Source organism: Astatotilapia calliptera, chromosome 6, assembly GCF_900246225.1.
Source record: "Astatotilapia calliptera chromosome 6, fAstCal1.2, whole genome shotgun sequence".
NCBI classification, from domain to species: Eukaryota; Metazoa; Chordata; class Actinopteri; order Cichliformes; family Cichlidae; genus Astatotilapia; species Astatotilapia calliptera.
The window spans coordinates 39,702,252-39,717,453 of NC_039307.1; the positions used below are offsets into that span (position 1 = coordinate 39,702,252).

The following is a 15,202-nucleotide window of genomic DNA, read 5'->3' on the forward strand; positions in this document are numbered from 1 at the left end:
AAAGAAACAGGAACCAAAATGCAACTACTTAAAAGCTTATCACTAGATTTTGGTTTGGCTCAAGCTCTCAAAAACCTCAAAGGCAATGTTTGAAATGTTGGTGATCTGACTTTGTGTCTGTCCAGTTCGGGTCAGGTGACAGGTCTCCAGAGGGGTCCGACCACAGAGAGATGGGAGTACGACAGTCAGGGACGAATCATTTCCAGAGTCTTCGCTGATGGAAAGATGTGGAGTTACACGTATCTGGACAAGGTACAGGCTAACGTCGTGAAAACCACACATGCATACATCACTGTGGAGCTTCAGTGTGAGTGAGTCACTTAAAATGACTCTGTGTGGCTCTGATGTGGATTTAGCCGCTACACGGTATGAGCAGATGGTTCAACAGAGCATGAATTTTTAACACAACTTCCTCAAATGTCAAACTCTTTGGATGCTTACATTATTTCACTTTGCATGCAGACACAAAGTTATTTCTCAAAAACTACCAGGGTCAAAATTATAAGCTAACAGTCAACGTGTATCCTTTTCTGCTAGTAAGCCCAACCTTTGTTTGGGATTCAAGTCAGAGCTTTGTGCCTGCCAGTCAATAATGTTCACTTTGGTCTTCTGCATGCAGTTGCCTACCAGGCACAGCGTATGGTTGCTGGCATTAGGTATTTTCTGTTCTGAAGCAGGTTGCCCTCTAGTGGTTGTTTTGTGTATTTTTTACTCTGCAAGATCTAGCCAGAGGCAGTTTCACCTCTGTTAACCTGTTGCCATCCACGCCTTCACAAGTTGATAAACGGCATCATCTGTAAGTGATATTGTTTGTTATCACTGAGACGACTAGTGTGCATTACTATTTGTTGTGAAGGCGTGATATAGTTTGTAGTTGGAATTTAATTTGAATGCATGTATAACCTAAGCTAGTAAGGTTAAGCTAGCTCATATGCCATGTGGTTTCTTTAACATTTCGATCATGAGCTGATTTCATTTGATGTTTTATTCGGGCACTCACTAAGCAGATAAATATAGTGTTCTTATATCTTTGAATATGTGTTTGGTATATTTCATATTGGTGCAACATTTTTATTGGTTTATTTCTGGTTTTGTCGACAGTTTCACACTTTTTCCTTATTAAATCATCCAACTCAACACATCGGCCTGTCCTTGGATTTTGATTAGGAGAGTGTTTAGCTGTCTGTATAGCTGAGTCTACGTTCACGAGGACAACACTTAGTGAGGACAGAACAGTATGTTTTGGGTCATTGTCGTGGTGGAAGACCCAGTTTTCTTTCAAAATCTTCACATCTCATCTTTCTGTATGATTCTTTCCTCCATGATGAGATTCCAACTTCCAGACACACTGAAGCATCCCCACAGCATAATACTCCCACCACCGTGTTTCACTGTCTTTCTTTCTCCAAACATAAGCAGCATCTCTGCGACCAAAGCGCTCTCGTTTTATCTCGTCTGACCAAAAGACATGCTTCCAGTATTCGTGATGTTTCTCCAGGCTGTCCTCAGCATACTTCAGTCTGGGTATTTCTTGGTCTGACTTTAGTCATTAGTCTTTAAAGACACGTCTCACAAGTTTTCTTTCCAGAGTCTTTGAACTCTTTCACTTCCTACTGCCAGGCTTCTTCTATATTTCTGAACTTGCTGAAGTTTTTATTCTGTTTGTAAATTGAAGACAAGTCTCGGTTTTCATTTTACAGGCTTACAAACACATCAGCTCGCAGCAGTGGTTCGTATTATGTTGTTGTTTCAGGGGAGCCAATAATATCGACCCTGCTCATTTTCTTTTCTTCTGAAATAATTCTGTAATTTTGCGCAAATATTTTATTAGGAGGCCAAACATTGGGTCTTCGGCTGTAATTCATAGCCTGAGTGATAATTTGGTGTTAATAGAACATAGTGGACGTGGACACAGATTTAAAGGGGAGTCGTGGTAACTCTACATCCGTAACAGAGCGAATCACACATATTTCACTCTAAATAAATTCATGTAAAATAATGACCGAAGAAAGGAAGGAACACAGAAAATGAACAGAGGATTAAACAGCGTGCCCTTAAAGGTGGAGATGTGTCAGAAAGTCCAGATGTGAGGAAATGATGGGCTAAAGAATGAAAAACAGCAGTGATGAAACAAAAACAGCCCATGTTGTGCCTTTAAGAGCAAACGAGAGCGGATTGCTTGCAGTGTAAGAGCTGTGTTGGTAAATCAGAAACATTTTGGTTTTATTAGCTTCATCAGAGCCTGAGACACAGCAGCAGCAGGCCTCGTCTGTAGGGGAGTGACAGAGAAGGAAGAAGAAATACTTTGCTGTCACAGGCTCTACTGTGTCAGCGGATGGTTGGAGCTTACATGGAGAGACTGAGCCAGAAAGAAAACAGCAAGTGTGGCTGAAGAGAAACAAGAATCACAGTAAAGCAAGTGTAGCGTGTAAGAGACGAGAGGAAGGAATAAGTAACGGCTTTACAAGACTCACTGAAACTGAAGCAAGTAAGCAGGTTAATATTTAGTACGTACTATCACAGTGTAGCAGTCTCAGTGCATTTACAGTATGACATCATTCAACTATTTGGTTTAGAAATTAAATAGTTGATAGATCCTGTTTTAATGTGGTCAGTGGAAGTTTGTGTTTGAGTATTTCTTTGTTTGTGCTGAATCTTACGCCGCTGGGACGTCTGTTTCTGTCCCCTTCAACGATCCCACGTTTTAGGGGAAATTCAAGGAGCAGAGCTGAGTTTATGGGCTGCACCCATGAAAGCTTAGCAAAGCTTCATTGTCAATTATAAATTCTGCTTGTCTTGTTTTTGACTCGTGTGTGCAAAGTTTACATTTGTACACATTCAGTTCAGGTCACTGAAAGTTCTTTCTCAGATGCCTCAGGACATTACAGTAGAAGTCTCCACTGAGAGTGTGAGAGCACGAAGCAAGCCGTGAGCTGAAGAAGCGTCTGTAGCCTCCAGGACAGGATCGAAGCAGAGATCTGGGGAAGGGCCCAGTAAACTGTCACCTGCACTAACCACAGATGGAGAAATATCCTTGGGCAAGATACTAACTCCAAGTTGCTCTCTGCTGAATGTGTGTGTGTGGCAGATTCAATTAAATTCAGCATTTAGACAGAAAATACGAAGCAAAAAGTGCTGCTGTGAATGAGGCAAGTTGTGTAAAGTGCTTTGAGTGATCAAATTAAATTAATTTAAAATAAATGGCTGCTCTCTTTAGGGGTCCTGGATATCCTTCTGCCCCTGGCATTCAGTGTTTATTGCCATGTGTCACGAGAGAAAAGGTTTTTCTTTGTGCAATGAAATTCTTTCTTTGCTGTCCACCCACAGATGCCGATTAATATATACAATAGAAATAAAACATATAAATACAAGTAGTACAAATAAATAGATGAAGGCAGAAAAGGAGACAAAATATGGAGATTTGAAACAGACGTGTGCAAAAGAGCTCAATATGAGCAGACGTGCAAAAAATAATTATTACTGTTCAAAATGGGTCAGCTGTTCAAGAGTCTGATGGCAGTCTGGATGTTCTGGATTTCCAACTTCTAAACCTTCGTCTCGAGGGCAGAAGTGTTGGGGGGGTGTGGGGTCTTTGAGGATGGAGGCAGCTCTCCTCTGGACTCTGCGATGGTAGCTGCTCTGCAGAGAGGGCAGCGGGGTCCTGATGATCTTCTCCACAGTTATCACTCTGTGCAGGTGTTTGCGCTCCATAGCAGTAGTGCTGCCGTACCATGCAGTGATACAGCTGGTCAGTGTGCTCTCCACAGTGCAGCTGTAGAACCTGCTGAGGATCTTGGCCGACATACCAAATTTCCTCAGCCTCCTCAGGAAATACAGCCGCTGCTGAGCCTTCTTGACCAGCTGTGTGGTGTTCAGTGTCCAGGCGAGGTCCTCAGAGATGTAGACGCCCAGGTACCTAAAGCTGCTCACTAGAGGTGGGAATCACCATACATCTCATGATACGATATTATCACAATACTTAACGCACGATACGATATTATTGCAATTTTTTAAAAATATTTTGCGATATTCAGATTCTGTCCATAAAGGTAAACTTGATCAATATTCATTTTATCTAATATCAAAGTCTCACACTCAGTCTTTCTCTCATTTCAGTTTTATTGTTGACAAACTGAACGGTTTGTATTACAGTCTAGTCCAACTTAACTGAATGCAACCATCTGGTACAATTACAGCTATTCTGAACTATGCAATTTATGAAAACTATGCAGCCCCTGCAGCAACTGAAGAATTTGAAAGTAGATTAAAACAAAATATAATTTTACATTAAATAAAAAAGTTTTAAACTTAATTAAAATAAAACATGTCTTAAATTAAAATAAGTAAACTGTCATGTTTATTGCTGCCAAAAAAAGTTAAACACATTTGGACAGTGAAGGAATGTCAGGATTCTTGCTCAGAAAAAGGATCAACGTGCTCTGAAGTCAGAGCACAAAAACCTTTTTTGTAACAAAATATCGATTTCTGCTGTTCCTGTATCGATACATTATTAGCAAACAAAATATCACGATGCTACACAGTATCGATTTTTTCCCCACCCCTACTGCTCACCCTCTCCACTTCAAGGCCCCGGATAGACAGCGGCTGGTGAGGCCTCTTCTTCTTCCTTGTGTCCACTTTCACCTCCTTTGTCTTGTCAGTGTTGAGGGTGAGGTTGTTGTCCTCACACCATGACACCAGACCGGCCTCCTCTCTCCTATAAGCCGCCTCGTCCCCTCCAGTGATGCGACCGATCGCTGGAGTGTCGTCCGCGAACTTCAGTATGGTGTTGTCTTTGTTGGAGGTGACACAGTCGTGGGTGTACTGGGTGTAGAGGATGGGGCTGAGGACGCAACCCTGTGGGATGCCAGTGTTTGTAATAATGCTGGCTGAAGTCCTGTTGCTGATCCCGACGGTTTGGGGCCTGGCAGTCAAAAGGTCCTGTAGCCAGTCACAGAGGGTGGGGTGCAGGTCGAGTGTTGCCAGCTTGTGAGTGAGTTTGTGTGGGATGACAGCATTCATCCCTATTGCACCAACCTTCTACATGTCCTCTTTCACTGCATCCATCGATGCGGTCTTCCTCTGTACCTCCAGCTGGCAGCTGTATACATCTTTAGTCCATTGTGTCCATTATTCCCCCCAAACCACTGCCAAAGCATCTCAGTCTTGCCTTCCTCACTTTATCTCCAAGCTGACTGAGGTGGCTGTGGGGATACTCATTTCTAAAATTGTCCATCACTTACAACAAAACTCTGCCACCTCCAGCTTTTCCTCTTGTCTTTGTGTTAGTCTCACCATCTCCTCACCATACACCATAGCAGCTCTCACTGTCATCTACTGAATATATCTCCACCCTGCAAACGCTTTCTTCTTCACCTCTCTTCTGCACTGTCCATTGCTTTGGATCATTGACTCCAGGTTTTAAACTCATCTACCTTCAATGCTTCCATTGCTTGCGTGTTCACCTCTCCAGCTACCTTCCTGTCATTCACACACATATTCTTTCTTGATTCTATTGATTTTCATTGTTCATACCTCCACCTGCTCCCTGCTCTTACGACAGAATTAAAGTGTCATCTGTGAAGGTCATAGTCCACGGAGACCTCATTTGTCCACCATCACCACTGCAAACAAGACGAGGCTCAGAGCTGATGTTTAAAACCCACCTGTCACCTCTACTGCACACCTCACCACTGCCTCACATTCCTCTTTCATGTCCTCCAGGGTGGAGCAGGACACACAGCTCTCTGCCACACTCGACGAACATCATAGTTTGTTTTTTGGCATGCTGTCAGTAGTACACCTCATTCTGATCTCCTCCTTACTCTCCACCAACACCCTCAGTAGAAACCTTTCACCTATAGTGTTCCTTCTTTGCTGCTTGCTGATCATCACCTCTCCCTTTAGTCTAGCGACTCTTTCTCTGGTATGGCTCATCAGCTTTCCTGGAGCTTATCTCTGAGATTATATCTGTCATGGTCCTGAGTCCGTGGACTCAGTGATTTTGTGTTTGGTGTATTTATTGTATCCACCTTCAGTGGCCATGGCCTTGCTTCCTTCCACTTCTCCTCCTGCACACATAACATATCTACCTTCCTCGTGTCCCTACATTTAAAGTACCCACTACATCCTTTCCTTTGTTCTCGTACTGTCCTCATACACGATGCTCCTTTCTTTTCTACCGATTGAAACTACAAGTTCATTTTTTTTCTATACATTCACATATTTTATTGTACAGTTTGCCATTTGCATATCCAAGATGTCACATTTTGAGGCCTCTGCTCTCATAGTCACATCTATAATCAGTTTAAAATTGGCAGTTAGTCTAACATGCCTGTCTGTAGGTGAAAGCTACAGTGTCCAGCTGAAACCCATTTAGGAGAATATGCAGAATACAAGCAGGCAGGACCCAGCAGAGCAGCACGTTCAAGCTATGAAACTTGTTGTGGCCCAGGAAGAAGCTAGGCTTCCCCTTTTTTTATAGAATGAAAAGCTATATACTGTAGGATATATATATATGCATAACAAAACTTCTTGGCTTTTCAGATTTACAAATATTAACTGACAGTAGATATTCGATGAGTCCACTGTCAGAGGCCATAAGAAGATCATTTGTAACCTTCACTAAAGCTGTTTCTGTGCTGTGATGAGCTCTGAAACCTGACTGAAACTCTTCAAATAAGCCATTGCACCTTCCTGATTTCCTATTTTTTTGTATGTTTGTCACACTTAAATGCTTTAGATCATCAGACAAATTTAAATATTATACAAATACGACACAAGTAAACACAAAATACAGTCCTAAATGAAGGTGTTTATGGTTAAGGGGGAAAAATCCAAACGTCCTTTACTCTGTATGAAAACGTGATAACTGGTTAGGCTAAGCTTTGAGACAAAGGAGCACGGTAAAAAACAACAACAACAACAACAACATCTTATTTGGTCATTTAAAAGCTAATCTGTGAGCTAACAGGAAAGGAAAATTCAGTGGATTTCAAAAATGAGGAGTGGAATTTTAAATGTCAGAAAAACATCTTTTCATTTATTTATTTTTCTTTTTTACATTTAAATTTAAACGATTTAGAAAATCTTTTTTTTATGGTTGTTGAATACAAACACACACAGGTACTCACAGACTCACACAGGCTGCTGCCTCCAAACATATCCTGCATTATCAGTCCTGCTGCTCAGTAACATTCAGTATTTATTATTTACTGTTACTGATGCTTTTCTGGGTTGTTGCCATGGTTTCCCTGCTATGTTTTTTCTTTTTGCCTGTTTTGTTTCAGCAGGTGATCAAACAGATTCAGTGTCTTTTCTCTCTCCATCCCTCTCTACTGTTTTCCCTCTCCTTCTGTTAACTCAACTTCCTAACTTCTCTTCATCTTTCCCGTCACACAGTGTCTGTTCTGATTGTAATAACTTAAAAGTACCAAAAAATAATAAAGATCAAATAAACTGTGACAATTAAGCTGACCAGTATAGCAAAGCCATAATGATCCACGTGGGAAAATCAATCTGTTGGGAATTGTCTGGGCCTTCAGACTCTGATTGCTACATTGCAACATCACCTTGCATTGATACATTTTACATTATTAATTAATAGATTATTTACTAATGTCTAAATAAATAAAAGAATAGTAAATGAATTTATTAAAGCATATTTTATTGCACATTTCATTACTGAAGCGCAACATTCTTTATTTTGATGTGTGTGTCTCTTCTGGTCGTGGAAATGTATCCTATAAAACACACTCATGACCAAATCAGGTGTATCTGAGCAGCATATGTGGTGTCAGTGTTCCCTGAGCGCTGTGAAAAGCCACTTTGGTATTCATGTCAAACTGTCTAACACACATGCAGGGGAGCTTTGCATGACCTCGGTAGGTGCAGCTCCAGCAGGTGGTGCAACAATATCAGGATCTTTATCTGATAACATCTGATTAAACGATGCAGTGCCGGTTGTACTTGAATGAATCTTCATGTATCTGCAGTGTGGACTGATGTGAATCTAGGCTACATTTACAACATTTGCACCACTTTTGTTTTCTGTATAAGAAACTGTAATTCAGACATCCAATCATAACGTCTGTGGCCTCTCACTACAGGCCGCCACGCGACCAGTCAGTGTGTTCTGCTTCTAATTGTCTTCCTCCTGTCTCTGCATCAGTCCATGGTGCTGCTGCTGCACAGCCAGCACCAGTACATCCTTGACTATGACTCCGTGGACCGCCTGTCAGCAGTCACCATGCCCAGCGTGGCCCGACACACCATGCAGACCATCCGATCCATAGGATATTACAGGAACATCTACACCCCACCAGAAAGCAACGCGTCTGTTACTGTGGATTACTCTGAAGATGGACAGGTGTGTTTTGTTTTTAGCAAGTAAGAGACACACTGGATGTGATCAACTTCACTCAACAGCAGCAAAGCTAATCATTCACTGCTTTCTCTTTCTTAGCTCCTGAGGGTGGCTCATCTAGGCACTGGCCGGCGTATACTGTACAAATACCGCAGACAGGTAGGTTATTCATGTCTTTATGCAGCTGATTCTTCAACAAAGGTCAAAGGTTACCGATGAGGAAGGAAATGTCTGTGTATGTTTAAGGTACAGTTGTCCTGTACATGCAGCATGCAGCAGTGTTGTTGCAACATCTTTCCCGCTTCAAACTTCACAGTTGCTTTTGGTCATTGAAAGTTACCCATAGTGGAACCATAAAGAAACAGTTGGATGAGCTGTAGGCTGGTGATGAAGTGTGATATGCACAGCAGACATCCTGCTTGTGTCGTCACTGTAACACTTGTTTATATTTGTCTCGTCAGAACAAGCTGGCAGAAATCCTTTATGACTCGACCAGGGTCAGCTTCACATATGACGAGACTGCTGGTGTGCTTAAGACTGTCAACCTGCAGAGCGAAGGCTTCATCTGCTCCATCCGGTACCGCCAAATTGGCCCACTGGTTGACCGGCAAATATTCCGCTTCAGCGAGGACGGGATGGTGAACGCGCGCTTTGACTACACCTATGACAACAGTTTCAGGGTCACCAGCATGCAGGCTGTAATCAACGAGACGCCGCTGCCCATCGATCTCTATCAGTTTGACGACATATCTGGGAAAGTGGAACAGTTTGGGAAGTTTGGAGTCATTTATTACGATATCAATCAGGTAATAACGGATCTTCGATACTGTTTAAAATAAGCACCTCAGATTCTAGTAATATGGTAACATTTTAGTAATCTTTTAAACTCTGTTCTTCCAAAAGATATTCCCTTGTTGGTCTTTTGATGGTGGTGGAGAGCACCATTCCTAAATCTAGTGACTGGCAAGGCCATATCATACGAGTAACATCATTTTCATTCACATCAAACCATACGATGATTCCTGGAAGAGACCGAAGGGACACCCAAATCATGTTATCACCCCCGCTGCACGACACATCAGTTAGATCCTTTCAGGGGCACTGACACCTAAAATATTTCCACTGATGGGACAAAACTTTGGACGTCTCCAAGAGGAAGAAAACAAGTGGGATAAGTGCATTAATCAGTGATTGGTAAATGGGGCTGAGGCAGTGTCTCATGGCAGCAGAGATCACGAAAACATTTTGAAACACTGAGTTTTTGTGGATCTTCATTTCGTGGTTGAGAGTTTATAGCACAGGTTTATAGGGTTAATTAGGCTGAGGTAGCTGGACATTTCAGGTCTCGCTGTGCTGATAAGGATATATTTCAGATATCTTAATTCTCCATATCAGCTTGTTTATTGTGACCTCTCAGTGTTGCAGCTATTTGTGGATGTTTCTCGAAGCCTTGAAGTTAAACTGGCAGCAGACGAGCTAATATTTAAAGAGCGAGCTAACATCCTTTCAGATCCTGAGAGTTTGAGCACCCACAGCCCTCAGTTACGTTTAACCACTGTTATGCTTCTGGACACAGTGTTAGTCACAGGTATGATTTATGTGTGTCAGATGCAGCAGGTGTTCTTCCCTCATCAAATGACATTTTCTCCACCCACAGCTGGAGGTTGTGTTTGTGTCTTCAAAGCAATGAAACAAAACCCCACCTGAGGCAGGGTGGGGCTGTCCAGATGTCAGGTGCAGTTTTTTGATCAGCAGGGCTTTGGGTCACTGCTGAAGTGTAACAGTAGATCTTCTGTCTGCCCATCATTCCCAGATTATCTCCACAGCAGTAATGACCTACACAAAACACTTTGACCAGCACGGCCGCATCAAGGAGATCCAGTATGAGATTTTCAGGTCACTGATGTACTGGATCACCATTCAGTATGACAACATGGGCCGAGTGACAAAGCGTGAAATCAAGATCGGGCCGTTTGCTAACACGACCAAATATGGTTATGAGTATGACGTCGATGGACAGCTGCAGACCGTCTCCCTCAATGAGAAGATGATGTGGAGGTAGGATCACAGCATTCAAGAAAGAAAGAAAACACTGATGCCAAATAATAATTAACGATTCTACTTTCTGTCCTTTCAGATATAATTACGATCTGAACGGGAATCTGCATCTGCTGAACCCTGGGAACAGCGGGCGTTTGACCCCTCTGCGCTACGACCTGCGGGACAGAATCACTCGGCTGGGAGATGTTCAGTATAGGCTGGATGAGGACGGCTTCCTCAGACAGAGAGGAGCTGAGATATTTGAATACAACTCCAAAGGTTTGCACAGTTTGACCAACAGACGCAACGCAAAGTGGCACAGTAGTGTTCGTCCTCTTGACGTTGACTGTGCTTGAACAGTTTAAATGATTACCCAAATCAGACGTGTAGGAAAATGTTATATTCAAGACAGAAGTTTACAAATTGTGCCATAGAGCACCTGATCACATCCTGAGCAGTCAAAGTTCACTCGAAAGCAGCGGTCTCCAACCTTTTTTGCGCCACGGACCGGTTTATGCCCGACAATATTTCCACAGACCGGCCTTTAAGGTGTCGCGGATAAATACAACAAAATAAAACTAGTACCGGTACCGAAAAAAAGAAGATTTATTCATAACACACGTGAAAAGACCCAGGAAAACCGAGTTAATGATAAAAACGATAACAAAATAACGCTGAAAACCAATAAAAACCCTGAAAACCACACATTTCACACCTGAGCCTCAACTCTCGCGGCCCGGTACCAAACGACTCACGGACCAGTACCGGTCCGAGGCCCGGGGGTTGGGGACCGCTGCTCTAAAGGCTTATGTGGAAAACAGAAAACTAACCCTAAAGAGAGTCATACATGCACTGAACATGTGCACTTTTTCCTTATAAAAGACAACAGCATCAGTATTTTTTTTACAACAGGCCTACTAGTTCGTGTCTACAGCAAAGCAGCCAGCTGGACCATCCAGTACCGTTATGACGGCTTGGGTCGGCGAGTAGCATCTAGGAACAGCCTGGGCCAGCACTTGCAGTTCTTCTATGCGGACCTGAACTATCCCACCAGGATAACCCACGTCTACAACCACTCCAGCTCAGAGATCACGTCCTTTTACTACGATCTGCAGGTACCACACTGAAAGAGTCATTTAGCTCGCAGCAGTGCTTTTGTTAAAGTTAGAAGGCTGGTTAAAAAACCTCTCTGCTGTCGTGCTAGAAGCAGGCGAGACACTCAGTGCTGTACTTTTGATGCACGACAGTCTGGTTACAGCAGGTTTCTCTCCAGTGAGCATATGGAAAAAAGTGACAAGACGGAGAGAGCAGTTTCTCCCTGTAATTTATTTAATTATTCTGCTAAAGCTAATGGTGCACTAGTTGAGGCATCTGTAACAATGCAGCTGACCGTGTCTACATATCTTTGTGGGGACCAACAGACTCAAAATGTGGTTTTAGTGTCAGGGTAACAATTCGGTCATAGTTAGGTTTAGGCATTCATTTGTCATGGCTGGGGTTAGCGGCGTGATCTCCACAAAGATGTGAAAACACGGTGTGTGTGCACCCCATAGCAATGGATTATAACTGCATATCGCAGCATGATAGCAGGTTTGTTATTGTTGAATCCAATGTTGGTTATTTTTGCACAGGGCCATGTTTTTGCCATGGAGATCAGCAGCGGAGAAGAGTTTTATATTGCATGTGATAACACTGGGACTCCACTGGCTGTGTTCAGCAACAATGGGCTCCTGCTTAAACAGGTATGCATGTTGGTCCTGCCGGAACAAAAGGCTTCAGCATGTGACTTTATTCATCAGAACTGCTGTGTTTCTCCATATCCGATGCAATTAATAGATCTTTGTGTGTCTGTGTAGGTGCAATACACAGCGTATGGTGAAGTTTACTTTGATTCCAACCCAGACTTCGTGTTGGTAATTGGTTTCCACGGAGGTCTGTATGATCCTTTGACGCGGTTGCTTCATTTTGGAGACAGAGATTATGACATTCCTGCGGGAAGGTAGGCAGTCTGACACTCGACCAGCACAAGTGTAACAGGTGACTGTAATGGTGTCAAGCATGAGCAGAGCATGTCTGTGTTTTAAGGTGGACCACTCCTGACATCAGCACATGGACACGTGTTGGTAAGGACCCTCAGCCCTTTAACCTGTACATGTTCCAAGGTAACAACCCCATCAGCAAGATCCACCAGGTCAAAGAATATGTCACAGGTAAAGGAGCGATTTGGACTTGTTTACATGTTTTCAGTCCATGTGTGTATTACCTGTTGCTTTAAGGTCACATAACTCGTGGAATAATTCCTGCTGCACTACTCGAGAAATCATTTTCATTCTGTTTCATCAGAGAAATAAACAAGTCAAGTTTATTTATAAAGCACTTCTCAGTTAAATGAAGAAAGTTAAATGATGTAATAGCAATACGAAATCAAGTTCAGACACAGAAGCAGACGTTCCTGAGATCTGTAAAAGTAGAATAGTTTCTCCTCCTCTGTGGAAGCAGCTGGACCAGGTGACCCTGAATCCTCGCTTAGTTATGCTGCAGTAGACTAGACGTTTTTTCTTAATCCACCCTATTTCACCATGTGTTCATTCACCATGTGTTCATTCACCATGTGTTCATTCACCATGTGTTCATTCACCATGTGTTCATTCACCATGTGTTCATTCACCATGTGTTCATACACCATGTGTTCATACACCATGTGTTCATTCACCATGTGTTCATTCACCATGTGTTCATACACCTCTCTGCATTAATCACAGCATGTCTTTTGTCTCGTCTCCCTCCCCTCTCCCCCGTCGGTCTGGGCAGATGGCTGCCCAACCATGAGTGTGTCAGAGGTTTCTTCCTGTGCAAAGATAGTTTTTCCTTCTCACAGTCACCAAAGTGATCGCTCATAGGGGTCACCTGATTGTTTCCTCTGGATTATTGTAGGGTCCCCACCTTATGATATTAAATGCCTTGAGGTAGGGCTGGGCGACATGGCCTAAAATCCATACTGCGGTGTAATTTGAAGCATGTGCAGTAACAGTATATATTGCGATATATTCTTCTGTATATATAGATAGATAGATAGATATAGATGTGTGTGTGTGTGTGTGTCAAGTGTTCCTCTGACTGTGAGGTGTCCACACTTGAAAAAGACCAGACTTTGAATTTCACTCAACTTTATTTAGACCAACTAGTTTGATAGCTGGTAGGTAGCAGCAGGTAAAAAACCTTTCAACACAAAAATAAAGAACATTTCATTAACCATTCAGATAAATTACACAGAAGACAGATGAAATAACAAAATACACTTCAGTAAAGCCATTTACCATGTGGTTAACTGTGTTAATTTAACTGTGGTTCTTAAATAAATATACACAATGTGTCTTCTTTGCATTTAACACTTTTTTATAAACAATTGTATTTTAAAGTATACATTTTAGCATTCACAAACATTTTAATAGACTTTAACTAAGGATTTTCTTTACAAAGAATTATTTTCTTTAAATCAAAACCAAACATTTATTCACTAGTTTTACGATCCACCCAAGGATTTGGGGTAACTATTTTTAATATTAATTAACATAAATATGTGGGAACACTAACTGCACAAACAATTTATTCAAACTTAAACATTCATTTTTGTCAATATAATTAAACTTAAATGCAGCAACTATTTCCCTAAGCGTAAAACATTTGCACAACTGAGCTTCCATAGTCCCAGATACATCTGCAAAAGCAAAATGTGAACTCAAGAGCTTACCGATAGCCTGTCTTGTTCAAAGTCTTCCTCACAGTGGAAAAGTGCTTTGTTTGCCGTCCTCTCAGTATGTTGCACCCGGGTCAAATGACTGCTGCATGCATTTAAAGGTTTACTCGGCACGCCCACCCTTGATTGCTCTAATGTGGCTCACCTGGCAGGGCGGCGCACACCAGGCCGTGCTTAGTTGTTGATTGCACCCAAGGTCTAATCAGCGGCCATGGGTAAGCAGCAGCACTGAACAGGTAGAGGGCAGGAGGAGGAAAAGAGGAATAACAGCCACACCTACTAGGTCAGCGCGACACCTCCCACTCGATCTTTGCTCAGCACTGTCTGGAAAGATCGCACTCAGGTGGGCTGGTCCCTCGCTTGATCTTCCACCGGTAAAAGGACCACAAGACGCCGGATGTCCCGATGTAAGGTGGTGCCCAGCTCAGGACTTGTGGTAGCAGGTTTTGGACTCTTGATCGCAATGCTGGAACTTGGAGTGACCCTCACATGCACATCTCGAACGATCCCTTTAGAATCAGGATTCACGCTAATGACTTTTGCGAGTCTGAACTGCCCTCTAAGGGCATTTTGGTCGCAGAGCCAAACTATGTCTCCAACAGCAATGTTTCTCTCCGAAGTATGCCATTTACTGCGGATGAACAGGTTTGGTCCAGCGAGTTGGCTCCAGGACCTCCAGAAGTTGTTGACTATGGTTTGTATTTCCTTCAGCCTTTTGAAAGGATAATTTGTGAAGTCGACAGTTTTGAAGTCCCCACTTTGTGTGGCTCGACCAAGCAACAGATTATTCGGCGTGATGTAGTCAATGCGATCTTCTCGGCTCTGAATTCTGGCATCAATGGGTCTCTCATTTGCAAGGTTGGCGGCTAGCTGGAGTGCTGTCAGAAACTCACTAAAGGTAAGAGCCTCTGTATTGCCGAGAGTATGGAGGGCTCTCTTGGTAACTCTGACAGCAGCTTCGGCGGCCCCATTTCGGTGAGGTGAGTCAGCGGGAAGAATCTTCCATGCCCAGATGGTCTCATTTTTGGCAGAGTATTCTT

At 42.8% G+C, this 15,202-nt stretch overlaps 1 protein-coding gene across 12 annotated transcripts in view; it reads left to right on the forward strand.

Annotated features, from left to right (window-relative positions):
• LOC113024783 (teneurin-3) overlaps window positions 1-15,202 on the forward strand; it is a 439,740-nt gene that overhangs the window by 411,475 nt on the left and 13,063 nt on the right. For all 12 annotated transcript variants that reach the window (XM_026172107.1, XM_026172108.1, XM_026172106.1 and 9 more), the window contains 10 exons: window positions 126-252; window positions 8,171-8,368; window positions 8,465-8,524; window positions 8,827-9,171; window positions 10,179-10,423; window positions 10,503-10,684; window positions 11,318-11,520; window positions 12,037-12,147; window positions 12,262-12,404; window positions 12,491-12,615. In XM_026172107.1, the coding sequence (XP_026027892.1) occupies window positions 126-252; window positions 8,171-8,368; window positions 8,465-8,524; window positions 8,827-9,171; window positions 10,179-10,423; window positions 10,503-10,684; window positions 11,318-11,520; window positions 12,037-12,147; window positions 12,262-12,404; window positions 12,491-12,615 (1,739 nt within the window). The remainder of the gene's footprint in view (window positions 1-125; window positions 253-8,170; window positions 8,369-8,464; window positions 8,525-8,826; window positions 9,172-10,178; window positions 10,424-10,502; window positions 10,685-11,317; window positions 11,521-12,036; window positions 12,148-12,261; window positions 12,405-12,490; window positions 12,616-15,202) is intronic.